General features: G+C 41.2%; 1 protein-coding gene across 7 annotated transcripts in view; it reads left to right on the forward strand.

The window, feature by feature from the left end:
- The window catches only part of SLC16A9 (solute carrier family 16 member 9), a 52,543-nt gene that overhangs the window by 23,926 nt on the left and 9,687 nt on the right, over nucleotides 1-18,930 (forward strand). For 5 of the 7 annotated variants that reach the window (XM_087863098.1, XM_045783131.2, XM_045783132.2 and 2 more), the window contains 2 exons: nucleotides 35-267; nucleotides 11,214-11,357. In XM_087863098.1, the coding sequence (XP_087719224.1) occupies nucleotides 72-267; nucleotides 11,214-11,357 (340 nt within the window). In that variant the 5' untranslated portion in view covers nucleotides 35-71. The other 2 variants (XM_045783135.2, XM_087863097.1) reach the window with 2 other exon arrangements.

The following is an 18,930-nucleotide window of genomic DNA, read 5'->3' on the forward strand; positions in this document are numbered from 1 at the left end:
AATATGCTTTTCTTTCCTTTTTGTTTTTGCTCAGGGCCTACAGAAGAGCACCTCTTTGATCTTAACTTACGATGGAATTTAAAAAGTCACCTGATGGTGGATGGGGCTGGGTGATTGTGCTTGTCTCCTTTTTCACTCAGTTTTTGTGTTATGGATCACCGTTGGCTGTTGGAGTCTTGTACATAGAATGGCTGGACACCTTTGGTGAAGGGAAAGGAAAAACAGCCTGGGTTGGATCCCTTGCGAGTGGAGTTGGCTTGCTTGCAAGTAAGTGGATAAGCTTATGCTTCTCCTCACTCCTTCATCATTTAATTAGATTTGTTGCATCACTAACACTATGCAAGGCATAGGAGGATATTGTTTTTAAGTATAACATATTTCCCTGCCTTCATTGGGATCATAGTACCCTTTTACTATAATAAATCTATGTGAAAATATAGGGTTCCAGTAAGATCTTCATTCATCTCTTTATCCATTTATTTGCTATTATGTGCCAGTCAGTGTGCTAGATGCTAGATTTAAAAGACGAACAGTAAACACACTGTTCCTGCCCTTAAGGGACCTACAGTTTAGTGAGAGACACACATACTTCCATGAGTAAGAATGACACAGAGAGATGAAGGCATAGATCCAGGCATGTCCAGGGAGTGCTGGTGACCAAAGGACCACATGATGTCAGGCAGTCCTAAGCAGTTCCTGTATGATTCAAAATTACTCCTCTGTGATTTAGGGTACACTGTGATCAAACTGTATGAACATCATTTGTGTCCCCTTCCTAAGAGAAGTGTGACATGGCAAGGGGTAGTCCCATCTCACAGTGGTGATGTTATTCAGAATTCTAATGTAGCGTTATGCATGACATAGATGTGATGTATTTTGTCTCCAAAAGACTTTATAATGTCTCCAAGAGTAATGTTCTTCATAAACATTTACATATGATGTAATAGTGATTCCTGTCATCTTTAGAAAGAACAGTAGAGGGTTTTCCTTTACCTTTAAAGGATGAAAATCATATGGCACTTCAATTTCTGAAGGAATAGTTTGAACTCTGCAGCAATATTCAATGATCATGTAATTTACTTGGGACTGTTTAAGCACAGGTGTGCTAAGATGGTTTGGGGTCGGTTGCCCTGGGGTCTCTTCTGTGTGCTATGACGTTGACATGGTTCATTGAGCAGATCACAATCTGTGTTCTGTGGGAATATACGGGGAAAATAAGGACATTGAATGTCGTGATTCGTAAGGTAATTTTCAGCTCTGAGATGGTTTCATGAAAACAAAAGGCATTAGTCGTACCTTCTTTTGAATCTGTTGTCTTTCCTGATCACTAAAGGGGACTTCTTAAAACAAAACAAAACAAAAAGACATTTGCTTCCAATTAATGTATTACCTTGTTAAATTAAAAGCAAGACTTGAAACACAATGCTCGATCATCTGGTCCTGCCAGATAAGATAACTAAACATAACTAAACAAATGAAAATAATACTGTCATTATGAGCTTAAAAGAAACAGGAAGAGTTTGCTCAAGATTTGTTTGAGTTTTTCAAAATGTGGATTGTTTGCAACGCTGTCAAAGTACAAATGGATGATAACTAATACGTTAATACAGGGATTTGCAAGTATCGATTTCTAGAAAACGATCTGGTATGAAGAGGACAATTTTTTAATGTTCTCCAATTTAGTCACCATTTCTACTAGCAAATACTAAGTTAAACAGAAATGTCATGACCTCATCTTCCAGCAAGGGTCAGGGATAATCGAAATGATATCTCAGTTAGCACATACTGAGAGAACAAATTTTTTCACCAAGTCTGTCCAGGTGGGAGTTGAGGGTTCATAGAAGCTGAGAGCTCCTTAGGGATGGGTGTGGGCGCTTGTGGTCAGAACTCAGGCTGAGACTCTGAAACTGGACTGCACTTTCTCCAAGCTCCCTCTACTTCAAGGGCCACGAGCAGCCCCCTTAACTCGTAGGCAGGACCAGCTACATAATTTGCAGGCCCCACTGCAAAATAAAAATGCAAGGCCCCTTGTTAAGAATTTCAAGACAGCAATAGCAGAGCAGTAAATCAAGGGCGTGGCCCTTGTAAGAGCTGAGCTCTGTGCAGCCGCGTGGTCTCGAGGCCGTGCAGCCAGCCCTGCGTGTCGGGGCTGCGGAAGTAAAGCATCCCTCCAAGTTCAGGGGAGAGAACAGGTTCTGGGGGGAGCGTTGGGTTGAAGTCAAAGGACAGTTCAAGTAGTGACGCTAAGACTGTTGAGGGGCGTTAGCTTGTATAGGCCCCACTTCACTTGAGGGTCATCAGCTGGACGAGGAGGCACTTGGACCAGCTAATCATACACTTTGAAGGTGAACATAGAATAAGGAGACCAGAAGGTTCAAGAATGAGGGAGTGTTAGGGAAAAAATGATGGTCGAGGAGCTACCGCTGATAGGTGTGTGCGTGCCCAGGTGTGAGCACATTAGTCTGTGTCTGCTGAGCCCGCGTGCCATTGGCCTCCCCCGTCTCTTCAGAGCATACGGTGAAGGACACGTCCTGGAGACAGTGATAATGAAGTATTAGCAAGAGGTGTCTAGCAGTGTGTGAACCACATCCGCCCCTGTTGACAACTTTGTTCTACAGAGAAACAAACAGATTAATACCACCTTGGAAATGGGAAAAGTAGAGCTCATGTTGGTGACCCAAATGGTTACGAGCAGTTCCTAACCAGGGAGGTAGCTAGAATCATCTATAGAAACATTTTGACATGACCTCTGTTCGACCCTCAGACATTCTAATTCAGTCAGTCAATGACGGGCCTACATATGTGAATTTTGGTAAGCCCGAAAAGTGATTTTCAGTTGGGAACGACCACTGGCTTAAGCCCTCTCGACTTAGATTTCAATCTTGCACTTTTTGACAATTCTCCAATGTATGATTTGCTTTGACTTACTTGTCAAGGGAGCTACCGTAGGTTTCTGCTTGGTTGTAGCTCTGCTCATGCGACGTAAAACATGAAAAATAATGCCCACTGACTCTGATTCAGGTGAAAAAAACACATAAATGGACATCTTTGCATCTTTTTATCAAAATATAATTTATCCATATGTGTATGTATATTTACATTCATACATTTCATACATTTTTGATAAAGATGGGCTTTATGTATATACATACATACGTGTGTGTGTGTGTGTGTGTGTGTGTGTGTGTGTGTGTATGTGTTTGCTCTTAAATTCAGGAGCATGTATGGATTACTCAAGCTTGTCTAAAAAGGCAGTTTTCTTCCTATCAGTGCAGTGAGATGGGGATGGGGGGTGGTCCTGGGGCATCTTCATTTTAACTAGCTCCCCAGATGATTATGATAGAGGCAGGCCATATTATATCTGAGAAGCATGAGTTACCGTCTTTACCCAGTTTTGTCCAGAGAAAACATAGCGGGTGTCATCCTCAGTTCTGCGATCCAACGTCTGGGGCTTTATAACTGAGCAAGGCACGGAGGAGTAAGTACATTTGCCAAGCAACATCTAAATTCTACGGTTCTTGCGCTTACCCCTTACGTGGCTCAGTACCAGCCACTTTCACTTACTTGATCTTAATTGATCCTCACACATTGCACTGAGGTAGGCACTACTGTCCTTAGGTTTTGGTGCCCAGGTGCCCACATGACAATGAAGGCCAAGATGAAGCACATTCTCTGGGAGGAATAGTGGAGCCCAAAGCCCAGTTTTCCTAGCCTGCTCAGCCTGTTTCTTCATCTTTAAGCTGGGAACGATGAAAATACTACCTTACCTGAGTGTCGTGGAGATGGTGCTTGGTATATGGCAGGTGCTCCACAAATATTAGCTATTAGAGGTCAGGAATCGGCCACAAATAAAATTACTTTTTCAAGCAGTTCCAACCAAACCGTGGAAGCTGCAAAAGAAAGGGACCCTTCAGAATGAGAGACAAGGATATTTGTGGGGCGACGGGCTGGAGGGAGAACTGGAACCTTGGTAACATTGTGCCTGAGCACCTCAACTTTAAAGGCCCCCCCCCTTTTCTCCGGCAAACCTAGACTTGGACGGAAGCTCACAGCAGCTTATTTGAAGAATGCAAGACATGCACTTCTTCACTGTACATTCTTCATAATCTTCTTCATTCCTTCTCTTTGAAACTTGAATAATTGAGAAAATACTGTTCCTCTCGTCTGAATTATTTGCTTATCCAGGTGGTCCTTGGGAGGAATAAAGCTGGGAATTTGGGTTATACGTAGCGAACGAGCTCACCTCCATTACACACATGCATAGGGTCTCCTCCACGCTCAGGATTCCAAGACGGAAGACATCCTCCGTGCTTATAAGGGATTTTAGTTTCGGGGAAGAGACAGAAGAAAGGCTTACTGATCATTTGAGACTTCAAAAGTGCGAGGGGAAAGCAATGTCTGGAGTTTCATGCAGACGGGTTGTGAGGTGGGCCAGATGGGAGGATGGGCTGTGCACGGTGGGCCGGCAGGAGAAAGCCATCCATACGGAGTCCCTCCATGCAGAGGCCTGCAGCAGCCCTGCAGGGATGCTTTCCGGGAGAGTGAGTCTGACTGCAGAAGGAGGCCTTGCATTGGGAGATGTGATGGCCAGGGTCCACCTGGCTAGGCTGTATTCCCCAGAGTCAAACACTAGTGTAGGTGTTGCCGTAAAGGTATTTTATAGATGTGCTCAAAGTCCATCACCAATAGACTGTAAGTGGGGGAGATTATCCTAGATAATTTGGATGAACTTGATTCAATCCATTAAAGCAGAAGTGAACTTTCCCAGCAGAAGAAATTCCGTCTTTGGGCTGTAGCTTCCGTCTGTGCCAGAGAGTTTCAAGCTTCTCTTCCTGAGGGCCTGCCCTTAGGGTTTTGTACTTGCCTAACCGGGTGTCACATTTGCATAAGCCAGTGCCTTGCAATAAATCTCTTAACATGTATCTTCTGGTTCTGTTTCTCTGGTTGGAAACGTGACTGATGCAGGAGGGATGGAACTTAACTGAACTCAGGGCTGTCGTGGCCCTGCATTGTTTTCAGCTGAGCTAAAACACTTTTCAGTTAGACATCATTCTTCAAATTCAAGAAGGGTGGGGCCATTTTTCAGACAACAGAGTTGCTGAAACAGCAGGGAGACCTTTTGTTCTCTATTTTTGTACTCTAAGCAGATTTAACCGTCTCTCCCCTCCCTGTTCTCCTTAATTCCTTCAAAGGCCTGCAAACTGATAATGAGTCAATAAATCCACCCTCAGGTTCATGTAGTGAGTCGATGTAGCCAGTTGGGCTGCTGAATGAGTCGTGAGTGCTGGCAGAGTTGCCTTTGAGGATATCTGGACGATTTTACTCCCAAGCACTGTTAACTCCTTCAAGAAGGACTGAATTTCTGCCTCCTACAAGGATTCTGTTGCATCGGCCAGTTCCCAGGGTGCTAGGCATTTCCAAGATTGGTGAGAGTAACTCCGGGTTTTGCTTAAGCTGTCTGTACTCTCAGCAAACCAACCAACAAGCAAGGCAGTCCGTATGCACGAGATCAAGGATTTGAGTGGGTTTGGCTCCTTAGTGCCTTTCTCTTCCCTTAGGGAGATGAACTTGAAATTTTGGTCTCAGCAGGAGCAATGGGTGAGAAACCTATAAGAGTTTGCTGGGCTCCCTGTATTGTGGATAGAGGAGTAAGACTCTCACGGCCCAAGCATCTGCTCTGTTAGGAAATGCTTGCTGTGCTGCAGACATACAACCTGGTTACTGCTCTATTTTTTCTTTTCACTGTACTGTCAGCCTACTTATGGCTTCAGTGCCGGGGGCCTGGCCATCCTACCACTCTTGGGATTCTGAAACTTTTGAGGAGAAACTAGTGCATGGAAGTCATTTCCCAAAGGGCGTGATTTCTTTCCCAAAGCTATCTTATAATAATGACAAATTGGAAAACCACGTTATGTTTCTGTTTCCTCCATTTAGAATTTTCATCCCTTTTGTTGATGTAACCTTACTTTATGGCCCAGTTGAAGGCTCAGTTTTTTTGGCCCGTGGTGCTCTCCCTTTTCTGAAATCCCCAAACACATGGTTTGAACCTTTCTTTTGGTGCCTCTTGTTTGTGACCTTGGATTTTAGGGGGAGAGATGGCAGAGGAGTAGGGGACCCTATTTCAACCGGTCTCCCGAATTGAGCTGGGTATCTACCAGGCCATCCCGAACACTCACGAAATCAGCCTGTGACCTTGGATTTTAACTTAACTCTTGTGTGTTTATTTTGTTTCCTGGTTTAGGTCTTGGATTGTGTGCCCCCCTCTCTGTGTCTTCTACCATAATATGAGACTCCAGGGCTGTGCTGTCCGACACAGCAGCCACCAGCTACGTGGGGCTATTGAGCACTTGAAATGTGGCTGGTTCAAGTTGAGATGTGCCATTAATGTAACAAACTCACACTGGATTTCAAAGCCTTACTACAAAACAAAAGAATATTAAATATCTCATTAATGATATTGAAGTGTTGAAGTGGTAATGTTTTAGATGTATTGAGTCAGATAAAATGTATTACCAAAATTAATTTGACCTCTTTTTATTTTTCTCATGTGCCTACTAGGGAGTTTAGAATTCCATAGGTGGCTCACACATGAGATTCCTTGTATTTCTGTTCAGTGCAGTGTTGCGCCAGTGGACGCTTGGTAAATAGTGAAGGAATGACAGTGATCAAATATTTAGTTTTTCATTTGATGAACGTGGACCTGAATAGAATGTTACCAACATACTTGAAAATTTTAAGAAGTGTATTCTTCCTCCATGCTAATTTGAACAGCCAGCAAAAAGTTAGCTCTGTTGTTTCCTGCCAAATTACCCTGGGGGCTGAAGGGAACAATTTCCTCACTTACTTGTAGATCGTTCTGACTTCCCTGTAACAGCTCATCCTTCTCATTTTCTTAATTCACCCGTGATCGTAACAAAACACTTTTTTAGTTATAATTTTCATTTTCATTTCCCTTTTTATTCCCTTCATTGGCTGAAAATTACCTCAATCAGTCATTGATTTGCAGATGACTACTAACAAATTATTTTATATTTTTTGGTTCATTTTGTACTTTCGAGGCTGCAGTGCTCAGAATCTCATCCTTATCTTCCGTTACTTCCTTTGCCCTAGCTTTGGTTTGCAGGGTTATTCACTAATATACAGGTTCTTCCTTTTTTTAGTGAACGTGTCCCCGTTGTGCCAAAAATGTTGCTAGGAGAACAGAATATCTTTTAAGAGCCCTGAATACCATACACTAGAAAGGAGAGGGCTGTTCCCCCCTTAGTGCCCCTCGCTGCCATCTACCACCATTCTGTGCTGACTGCCAGCTCTGCTACGTAACTTTTAGCCAAGGACTTTCAGTTCAACCAACTCGTCAACACTGATCTCCCAGACGGAATGTGCTAATAGTAATAATGGCTCCCAAACACCAGTATACGTACAACTGTAGTCTCAAGAAAACATTTTCACTGAAGAAGTCAATACAAAGGCACTGATGCTCTGTGTGTGTGTGTGTGTGTGTGTGTGTGTGTGTGTGTGTTAGGTTCCCACTAGCTTACATTTTATTCTCAAATGATATACCCTTCTCATTATTTCCTTATTAAAAGATTCCTTCTTCCTCTTAAATGAAATGGCAGTGACGATAGATGGTTGTTACATTTAAAAAATGACTTTACTTGTTAAAATAAAAAACCAGCAACCAGATATGATGCTTTCTTCTTCCTTTTTTTCTAAAATTTTGCAGCTTTCTGGAAGTGGAATCACTGGCTCATATAATGAGTTAACTAACTTTTGTTCCAAAGACCTCTTCTGTAAAGTACGAGACCTGAAGCATTATGAGAAATCTCCCCCGAGAGTCATCCTTTTGTTGAATTTATCTCTTGAAATTAGTCCAGTCCTGAGGAGTACTCTGTGGTTTCTCATCTTGGAAAACTTGCATGCTATTCCTAAGAGCCAAACATGTAAATGTGTTGTGTCTTGCGGATATGACTTAAAGGTCAATTCCAGTTACACTTTGCCCTGATTGTTATTGATGAAATATGGGGTCGCTGTGGTTTAAATCTATGTAAATAGAATCTAGAAATACTCTGGTTCTAAGGATGAGAATAAAATAATTTGCTCTGAACTTTTAAACACCAAAACGACATGAATGTTACATTTTCATCTGCCATCAATTCATAGAACTAGTTAAGCTGTAAGATATTAACAAAAATACATTGGTATTCTTTACTAATATTTTGATTTTTAGGAAAAAATTAAGGTGTCAGTTGAAATACTTCTCAGTTGGGAAGAATGCTAAGCTGACCTTGGCCTCAGCCCTGTCATTGATCGGCTTTGGATTCTTGGTCAAATTACAGGATCTTTCTGAGTTCCCGTTTCATCATTTTAAAAATGAGGTGTTTGGACTCTTTCCAAGGCCTCTTTCGGCTCTAGAATTCTGTTTTAAATCTCTGACATCAAGATATTTTTTTAAGTAAACAGCAGATGGCAGTATGAAAGTAGAGAAATTTTTAAAAACAGTTTTCAATTTATTGTTTTTATCAGTCAAAGAATTTCTGTTCATTTCTTCCGTGAGCTTAATTTTTTTTCAAAGACTCATACATTAGACCAAAATGATCTATGAACTTATCACATAATTGGTAAGAATTAGGTACTTATTACATGTACTGGCTACAGTGTAAGCGTACATGCCATGACCATGGTCACCCCTCATCTGCACCCCTAGTTTCACATACTCTGCATTTCCTGTGGAGTTATCATGCATTAAGGAGCATAGATTTAAAGTCCTACTTTGAGGCTGGAACCTGAAACTTTTCAGGTATGCCAATAATAATACTCTGTGTGTTTTAATTCCATTGTGCTTGTTAAAGTTGTCGGCACTGACTCTCAGTGTCCGTGCAGTTTGGTAAACAACATAGAAGGATCATGCTTTTATGATGTCACGCATCCATTTATGAAATTTGACCCTTAAAATCATTTCTATTTTTGAAGCGTCTAAGTATTTCTCATTGGGTATACAGACAGCTCCACTACTGGATGATAAGTTTGGTCTTTCAAATGGATTTTCCTTTTAAAGCACTGGCACAGAATATTCCCCTCTGTTTACTATATAAATATATCAGTGCTCTTCTGTACTGGCTCACACAGCAGGCCTGAAATGTCAAGGGCCAGTTCATGACCAGGGAGAAATGGGGGAGAGCTGTACGTGTCGAGAGCTATGTGGTATCTCAGTGGTCATATCCTGGTCTTAAGTATGCACTTGAGAGATTCCCTGGTATTGGCAGGAATGCTGGACTTGCGGTGGCCGGATCCTGGCTCTGTCCCTTATAAACAGTGAAACTCATTTCTCTGTTTGAGATTCCTAAATGAAAGATATATACAGATCTATCATGAGTATAGCTTGATGAACTTTTCACAAAGCAAATTACACCCATGTGATAAGCACATTCACATGAAGAAACAGAACATTGGTAGTACCCTGGAAGTGGGGCTGTGCTCCCTTCTGCTTATAACTCCCTACCCATTACCAAAGACAACCATTATCCTGACTTCTAATCATAGATTCATTTGGCCTGTTTTTGTGCTTTCTATGATTGTAATCATGCAATGTATTCTTTCTCGTGTTGAGTGTCTTTCACTCCACGTATGTTTATGAGATACTTGTGTATGTGTAGCTGCAGGTGAGTCATTCTCATTGCCATATAATAGTCCATTGTGTGCCCCTACCAGAATTCACTTATGGGTTCTATTGCTGATGCACGTCTGGGTTTCTAGGCTACTCTGAATTGTTCTGTTGTGAACGTTTTATACTTTTGGTACAGGTATTTCTATTGAGTGTATACACAGGAGCAGAATTTCTGAGCTATACAAGATGCTATATTCAGCCTTAGGAGACAATACCAGCAGTTTATGAGGGTTCTGATTGCTTCCTATCCTTGCCAACACTTACTGTTGTCTGTCTTTAGCCATCCTGGTGATAGTACTTTTTAAAAATTGGGAATAATAATTTGTACCTTGAAAGGTTATTGTCAACTTTATTAAGATGTGCTTCTCTTTGCTTTCAAATCCTGGGCTTGCTCTTCTGCTATGGGCTTGGACAACCTCTCCGAGCTTCAGTTTCCTTCCATGTAGATGAGACTAACGGGCTGAATAATCCTTAATGTCTTTCATTTCTGATCAGTCTGGCTCTGTAGCTATAGGTGCTTTCTAGGTACACTGCTAGTGGTGAAGAATTCCACCATCACTGAAATCCCATGGCTTAGGCATAGTTACCCATGTTGCCCACTTCCCCGTAGAACGGATGCAGGTAGTGTCTCTGTTACCTGTCACTCAGCAGTGTGCTGCTGCCCACAAATTCCAGGTGACACATAGAATGTAGGACAGTGGTACTGACGAACTCATACCGGAACGGGTGGGGTGCTTCTCCATTTGGCCTCTTGCCAGAATATTCCCTAGAAAATGAATAGCCCCCCCCCCAAATCCCTCTACAGGATCATGATTGGTTGTGTTCAGTCAGTCATTGAGCTTATTTTCCTCATCAATATATGATCGCCCTTGTGCGGGAAAGGAGCGCTGGGAAGGAAAGATGCATGAAACGTGCAGGAGGCAAAGTCCTCAGCATAGTATGATGGTTAAGATGCTGGGTTCAGGAGTCAGACTGCCAGGGTTTCTACTTCTTCCTCCATCACTAGTCTGGTGGCTGCTGCTGCCGTTCTCATCACCGAAGAGCTGGCATTTCCTGGGGACTTCCTTGTGTCAGGCCTTGTGACCAGCTTGACATCTGTGCTCTCATTTGTCCTCACGGTAACCCTATGAGGGGCTATTGTTATGACAGTCTTCAGATGAGGACACTGAGGCACAGAGAGATCGGAAAATTTGCCTGAGATCGAGTTGCCAGCAAGTAGTAGAGCTCGAATTTGAATAAAGTCGGACCGCAGAATGCCCATTTCTTAACTACGTAGCCTCACCATCTGGAAACTTTAATTTCCTTATCAAAAAATGAGGTGAACAGTAGTATCTACCTTCCAGGGCTGCAGCGAGATTCAAATGAAATGTGATTGTTTGTACGAAGTATCTCGCAGAGGGCCCAGGACAGAGTGAATGCACAGTAGACGATGATTGTTGGTGCTACTGTGTGATGGAAAGAACCATTTTAAACTTATGATGGGATGGAGCCTATGATTGTGGGAAGGAGGTTACTGTTAAATAAGTGAAGGTTTCGTTTATTATTTTAGGTCCTGTCTGCAGCTTCTGTGTCTCCTCTTTTGGAGCAAGACCTGTGACAATCTTCAGTGGCTTCATGGTAGCTGGAGGCCTGATGTTGAGCAGTTTTGCCCCCAATATCTACTTTCTGTTTTTGTCCTATGGCATTGTTGTAGGTAAGAAACCTGGTCACTATAATTCTTCTAAGCTTCCAGAGTTAAACATCGTTTTACCAATGGCAGGTTTATTATTCAGTTAATATGCGGCATGATAATGATCAAAAATAATGAACTTTCCATGACCACTTCTCCAAAAATTACTGCTTTAGTAACATGTCCGCCCAGTGAATCAAAATATTTGAAAGGAGAAGCATGTTTTATCCACACACCTTGTGTTCTCTTGCAAGACACAAGAAGGCTTTTCATTTCAGCACTGCTCAAAAAAGGGAAAGAGAGAGGGGGGAGCATGAGACTGACAGCACTTTTTTTTTTTTTAAAGATTTTATTTATTTATTCAACAGAGATAGAGACAGCCAGCGAGAGAGGGAACACAAGCAGGGGGAGTGGGAGAGGAAGATGCAGGCTCCCAGCAGAGGAGCCTGATGTGGGGCTCGATCCCATAACGCCGGGATCACGCCCTGAGCCGAAGGCAGACGCTTTAACCAATGTGCCACCCAGGCGCCCCAGTGCTTCTTACTGGCTTACGAAGTGGTCCTTTTCGTCGTGGCTGGTTAAGCAGGGCTCCGGTGAGTTGTTTGTGTTCTAAATAGCCTGCGCTTCCAGGGCCCACATCACAAAGTTACGGCAGAAGTAAAAAGTAGATTTTAAAACACTTAATTATTAGTGTTGGGGGTTTTGTTTTGTTTTGTTTTTAAGATAAGGCACGAGTGAAGAAGAACTGAGTGGTGGGGAAAATTGATGTTGCTCCTGGTTACAGGGAAGGAAACGTACAAGGCTCAGGGCCTGAGAGGACAGTTTTGGGGCAGGTGACTTTCTGATGTCTTATACTAATTGTAGTCAGCGTTCAACATCATCAGACTATTCCTAGGGGCTCTTGGCAGGGAATTTGAAAAAGATGATTCCAACTGTCAAAGTTTTTCTGAGTGTCTGAAAGAACAATTTTGTTGACTAGTTATATTCCCCTTTTTTATTTGGGACTGTCTCCTGAATAATACATAATAGAAATAAGAGCAACTAATACACACTGAGTACTTCCTGTGTGCCTGGCTCTGTGCTGAACTCTTTATCTGACCTCAGTTAATCTTCACAAGAACTCACATTACAGAGACGGAAAGTGGCACTCAGAGAAGGGAAATTACTAACGGAAGCTATATAGCTAGGAGATTTGGGGTGGAATCCACTCAGTCTGGCACCAGATCCTGACCTCTTTCACTTTTTTGTAACTATTTTCGGTGCTTTCCGAACGCTGGAAGTCTATTTTAAATTTAACTATGTACTCTAATACTGCTGAGACCTGAATCCCATGTTAGTTCTTTGAGAGCATGCTGTGCATTCTTGGTATTTTATATTTCCTGTAATGTTTAATACAGTTTTGGACTGTGGGTACAAATACATTAATCTCTTGTGTAAAATTTGAGAGTCTCCACTGAATAATTATTTTGGATTATTGTCTAACATCATAAAAAAATATAGGTATCTGTATTTATGCATGAATATTGGATTTTTCCTTGTAGGACAAATCCTTTTTTTGCACAGAAAACTGAATCATGATGCCATTGATATGATTTGGGCATTTCCCCCAAACTCTGGACTACACATTTAAAATTTTATGGGATTTTCCAATTCCACATGTTTTCAAGGTTAATCTAAGCATACTAAGTTGTTGCTGGCTTAAAAATTGATGAGCAGTGAGTGATACCATAGCATTTGCATTACCTGTAGATTAAAATAAATTTTTAAGAAGAAAAAATTGGCTTGCAATGTCTAAGCGCTATATGCATTTGATTGTGTTGGAAGAATATCTAAGGATATATCGAAAGGAAAAGACAAGATTAACTAACTCCCATAACTAAATTTCAATTTCTGTAACAATGGAGGGAGATTTATCAACCTGTGAAGCTATTTTTGATTTGACTGATGTTGTTGGAACCTTTTGAGAACTAAGTGTGGCCCCCTCCCACCTCCATGATCTTCAATTAATTAGATAGGACTTGAGACTGGTCTTGGCTGGTGGTGCCGTTATAGGGCTTCCCCTTGGCTTTCTCCACTGTGATAACTCTTACCCCATTGGTCAAGGAACAACAGAGAGGGTGAGGGTTATACCCACCACCGTGAATGGGTGAGCCAGGGAAATATCAGGAACTTGGATGGGTCCCCCACTTTCCCTAGTGCACAATTACCTAAATAAGTGGCCATAGTTATCTTTGGGGAAGTATTTAGGGTACTGTTACCTGCATACTTGTCATAGCGTTTATTGTAATGTCCTTCCTCCTGGAATCCCGGTCTCTCCTTCACTTACTGATTCTGGGTCAGAAAACAGTCTCAGGTCTGAAGACTCTGATTTGGCAATAGGTTCTGAGTCCCTGCAGCTAAGAAGCCATTGTCAGCTCGTGGAGAGACTGCTGGGTTTAGGGTCAGGAGACGGAGATTCTGTGAGCCCGAGCAAGCTTGATGACAAATGGCTGTCCCTTCATCTGGGAAGGCAGGCTGGGAAACCTACCTCGCACAGGTTTTGTGAAGACTAAATAAAGTCAAGTGAAGTATAAATAAAAATAAAACAAATTAAAAAATTGAGTTGGATTTCAATGAATAAAAATGATGCTCCCCCCGGTAATTACTGGGGCCTTGTGAACTACTCCTAGCCAGCAGATAATTAATACTTATTACCACGGTCGACGTCTTTGTATTTCTTTCTTTCTTTTTTTTCATCAGTAGGCTCATAGTCCAGGGCTCATCGAATATTTCTGGGATAAATAAGTGAGATAATCCTGAACAATGATACTTCCATTCTATCATCATACAGACTATCCCGTTGAAAAGGAAGTGACAGGAAATCATTACGGTCTGAACTCATTTTCCTTTTTGTGTTGATTCTTAGAAAAAATAAGAAAGATTCACTTTAATGATAATATTCATTGAGCACCAGTTCTGGGCAGAATCGTATAGTAAGCATTTTCATTTGCCTAGGATGACCTAGATGGTCTCTGAAGAGTGACAGTATGCGAGGGAAGGAGCAAACACCGAGAGGCAGGCTTGCGGCTCCAGCCCTGTGGGTCGACCTATCTTATTCACTTGCCAACTGTGTGACTCCAGACAAGTAACTTAACTTCTGTTTCCTCATTTTTAAAACTGAATGTAATAATGACATCCACCTCCTGGTTTGTGAATCGAGGACGTAATGCAATACATTTTAGCTAGCATAACCATTCTTACTAGTTTTGTGACCTTGGACAATTCTTTAATCTCTCTGCACCTCTTTTTATTTTTATTGAGTGACTTCACGAAGCTGTTGTGCCTGTTCATGAGATAATACATATACGGAAGCAGAAGGCGGTGTTTCCTACATCCCTTCCCTTAAATTCCTTTCTGAACGCTTAGTTCAGGGCCACAGAAGCAGTTTTTTGCTACTGAGGAAGCTTTATTGAATCAACAATATTTGTATAACAGATTAAGAAGATAGAAAAAGAAATTAAAGCTTTTTAGTATGTTTAATTATTGTACGCAATATCGAAAAGGATACTAAAGTGTATTAACGGGCGTAATTCTGTCTTACCAATTAATTGATGTTTTAAAAAGTATCGTCTTGAAAATATGATGTTATCTTGTTTAGTTTCATAGCTAACAGCAAAGGGCCGTTTCCCCTTTTTCAAGTGACTGCAAGCCGCACTGCCAAACCTGGGAATTCAGGCTTCCATTTTCTCGATTGCTTATTTATTTATTTATTTATTTATTTATTTTTAAAGATTTTATTTATTTATTCAACAGAGATAGAGACAGCCAGAGAGAGAGGGAACACAAGCAGAGGGAGTGGGAGAGGAAGAAGCAGGCTCATAGCGGAGGAGCCTGATGTGGGGCTCGATCCCAGAACGCCGGGATCACGCCCTGAGCCAAAGGCAGAGACTTAACCACTGTGCCACCCAGGTGCCCCTGGAAGAAGCAGGCTCATAGCAGAGGAGCCTGATGTGGGGCTCGATCCCATAACGCCGGGATCACACCCTGAGCCGAAGGCAGACGCTTAACCGCTGTGCCACCCAGGCTCCTCGATTGCTTTTTTAAATCAGGAAAAAGAAAGTGGGGTACAGGGTGGGGGTGGGAAATATGGGCTGAATGTGTTGTTCAAGTGTCTCCCCAATAATTTCTTTTGGCTTTGCTGAAAAGCACGACTCAAAATCAATGTCTTCTTCAGAATATGTTGCTATTTAGCTCCCTGGTTAGTGTTTTCTTACTATTCCTTCTCGGTTTTGGAAAAATTCAATTTTCTCCTCCTTTGTTTTCATGGTGATATCTTCGTTCACCCTGAATCTGCTCCGCTTCCCGAGATTGGAGAGGGAAAAGACCGTGTTTTCAGACAGTCTGATTCTCCTGCTCAATTACGGCAAACGAGATCAAGGTCATTTCCTGCCGTTCACTTTCGCAGTTAGAGCTTTATAAGCCTTTTTGTTTTGTTTTTAATGGTTGTATCATTAAAGACAGTCCTTTTTTCTCCCACGGATGCTCAGTTGTAATAAGGAACTATGATTTTCTAATTAGTCTGAGGCTGTTATCGACATAATGCCATAATACTCAGGTGAAAAGTGAAAACATACAACACAATGGTTATTTTTTAGTCCTTATTATATTCTAGGCACAGATTCTAAATCTTTTACTTTTTTTATGTCTCTTAATCTTTACAGCTATCTCGTGAGATTGTTTTAAAGATAAAGCAACCAAGAATTAGAGAGTTTAAGTAAACTCTCAAGTCCCCCAAGTTGCCCAGCCAGTAAGAGAGAGAGCTGGAATTTGAACCCAAGCCAGCCTGATTGCCAAGCCTGTGCTTGTAACTAGTCAATGTCATGTTCAGAGAACTCATGCTAAGCTACAAAAGTCAGAGCCAGTTTATTAAAAACACTAGCCAATCGCTTGCACTTTCAAACTTCCCATGCAGATGCTTGAAGCTAGCAGCATAAATGTACCTGCTGCGTTTGGATAAGCTAAACTTCTCTTTTTCGGTGCCTTAAGTTACCTTCCTGAAGTTTCATGTCTAGAAGTAGATATTTCTGGGACACTGTATACAATTGCCTATCCTAACCTTTGGTCAGGATAATAAATTGTCTTGGCTCAACTATTCTAAGAGGTGGTTCAAATCCTTGCTTTAAAACATACAGAAGGGGAATTCTCCCAAATAACTGGGAGGCAGGTCCCCACACTACAGTGACCACTGTCCTGGGTTGCCCAGGACTAATGGGTTTTCCAGGGTATAAGACTTCTAGTAGCCAAACCAGGAATGTCTTGGGCACTGCCCCTCCCCCCACCCCACACAGTGTCTGGATTCTGTAGCCTCACCCATATTGCTTCTTAAGATTGCCATGTTAAAATGCACTGTCACTAAAATATTTCCTTTTCATAAAAGTAATACTGCAGGGAGAAGTTTTCATACATAAATGTAGAGGATTGATAGATATCTATTCAGTTACACACAAAAATATGTATATAATGAAAGGGTATTTAAAAAAATTCGTAGACATTTTCAAAAATATGTACGTGCATGATTTCAGATGTTCTATTGCTTGTCTTCCTACAATAGACCAGACTTCACGTTGCATGCTTTTATTCACATGCTGTTTCTTTAGAGATGCTTGCTTTATTTATTCTAAATTTGAAGCATTTTATAATATCAGCATGTTTTACTTCAGTTATATTTCCTCCTCATAACTCTTATCAGTTTAATTCATCTAGGTTTTTTTTTTTTAGTTTATAGGTAAGAAATGAGAAAAATGAGAAAATGAGGAAGCTTAGTGTGATTTGCCCAAAGCATCATCTTATAATGCATAGAAGTCGCAAATTAGTTGTATCTTTTTTCAAACCATGTAATTCTAATTCTTTCTAATGATGCTATCCTAATAAATTAATTATTGTGAAAGAAAAAGTCTTTAATATTTTTTAAGCTAAGCTTTAGTTTCTGGCTAAAGTAAAAAGTAAAAAAAATCAGCATCATTGAAGTGGGGAATAGATATAAAGAAATTATTTTAAAAATACATATTCACACACGCATAATACATACAGAGTGATTGTTATATGTATAGAGACACAGACAGGAAGAGAAAAATGCAAGAACTCAAATGAGATTTACGGGAAAAGGTAGTAGATTAACTTCTGTGGGGAGTTCATTCAACAGAATTTTAAAAACACTGTGCCAGGCTCAGACCTGGAACCAGGATACTCGGGTGAATAAGACACAGCTTACCCTCAGATAGCTCATTGTCTAGTTGGGGGAATAAACTCGTAAATTTGCACCTTGTAGCACAGCAAAATAAGTGCAATCATAAAATGAAACTAACATTGCGTGCTGGGGTAGTATGTCGCTGTGGGGGACGGGTGCTGAAGCAGGCTTCCTGCAGGAGTTTATGCTTGAGCTGAGTCCGGAAGGACAGGTGGGATGCGGTCAGGTGGGCATGGGTTTTGAAGGGGAGTGAGGGGGGTGGAAGGAGGATACTGCGGGAGCTCAAATGCTCAGAGGTGTGATATACGTGGATAAGAGTGTTTTTATAGATATTCAAGGACTGAAGAAGTCATGTGGTTAGGTACGAATACCCCAAAGCATGGTAGGCACCAAAGGATGACAAAATGTTTTTATATGGACTTGACTGTAGGAGTGTGACGTAATGAGAATTGTATGACAGCAGCTTAGAAGATAGATTGATGGAAAAAGAAAAAAAAAAAAGAAGATAGATTGGTGGGAAAGGTACTGGAGGCTTGAGAGAGTGACCAGGAAGCCAGAATTCAGCTCAGAAAAGATGAGGAGGTGAACAGAGGCAGCGGCGGGGCAGAGACAGAGGGAGGCTGGTAATTCAGGGAGTAGGCATGATAAAGAGCGTCTGTCTGGTTTGATGGGGGGGATGCGGGAGAAGAGGCCTCTGAAGATGTGGTCTTGCCCAGAGGTGTGTGAAATGGAACATAAGGTGTGGAAAGGAAATGTCAGAACATGTAAATACATTTAGTTTTCACCCATTTAAGTAAAGGGAAACAATAGTATTTTACTAATGCTTATGCTTTGAATTGTTAGTAATATGGGCATTTAGTTTAAAAATTGTACTGCAGGCTGATGCTCAAAATTATTTTCACTGTTAGGAGTCTGATCAAAAATGACTGGAGACCCAGGGATGCTTTAAGGCACTGGTTCCCAAACTCTATAGTCTGGGGACCCTTTACTCTCTTTTATGTGGGACCCCAAGGAGCTTTTGAATATATGGATTATACTTATAGATATTTATTCTGTTAAAATTAGCTGTATTAAAAGCTGAGAAATTTGAAAATATTTGGTTAGTAATTCATTGAAAGATACCAACAAACCCAGTACATGATAGCATAAGTATTGTACTTATTATGAAAAATAACTCTATTTTCCTAAAGAATAACAGAATTTAGTGAAAAGAGCTGCATTATTTTACAGTTTTGCAAATCTCCTTAATGTTTGGCTTCTTAGAAGACTTCTAGAATCTCATATTGGCTCCGTTTGCAATCTGTTGCAATCTGGTTTGTTTTTTTTTTTTTGATTGAAGTGTATGAAGTAAATCGTGTCACATACAAAGAT

This window comes from Ursus americanus, chromosome 6 (genome assembly GCF_024610735.1).
Source record: "Ursus americanus isolate L20-20 chromosome 6, mUrsAme1.1.p, whole genome shotgun sequence".
Classification (NCBI taxonomy): domain Eukaryota; kingdom Metazoa; phylum Chordata; class Mammalia; order Carnivora; family Ursidae; genus Ursus; species Ursus americanus.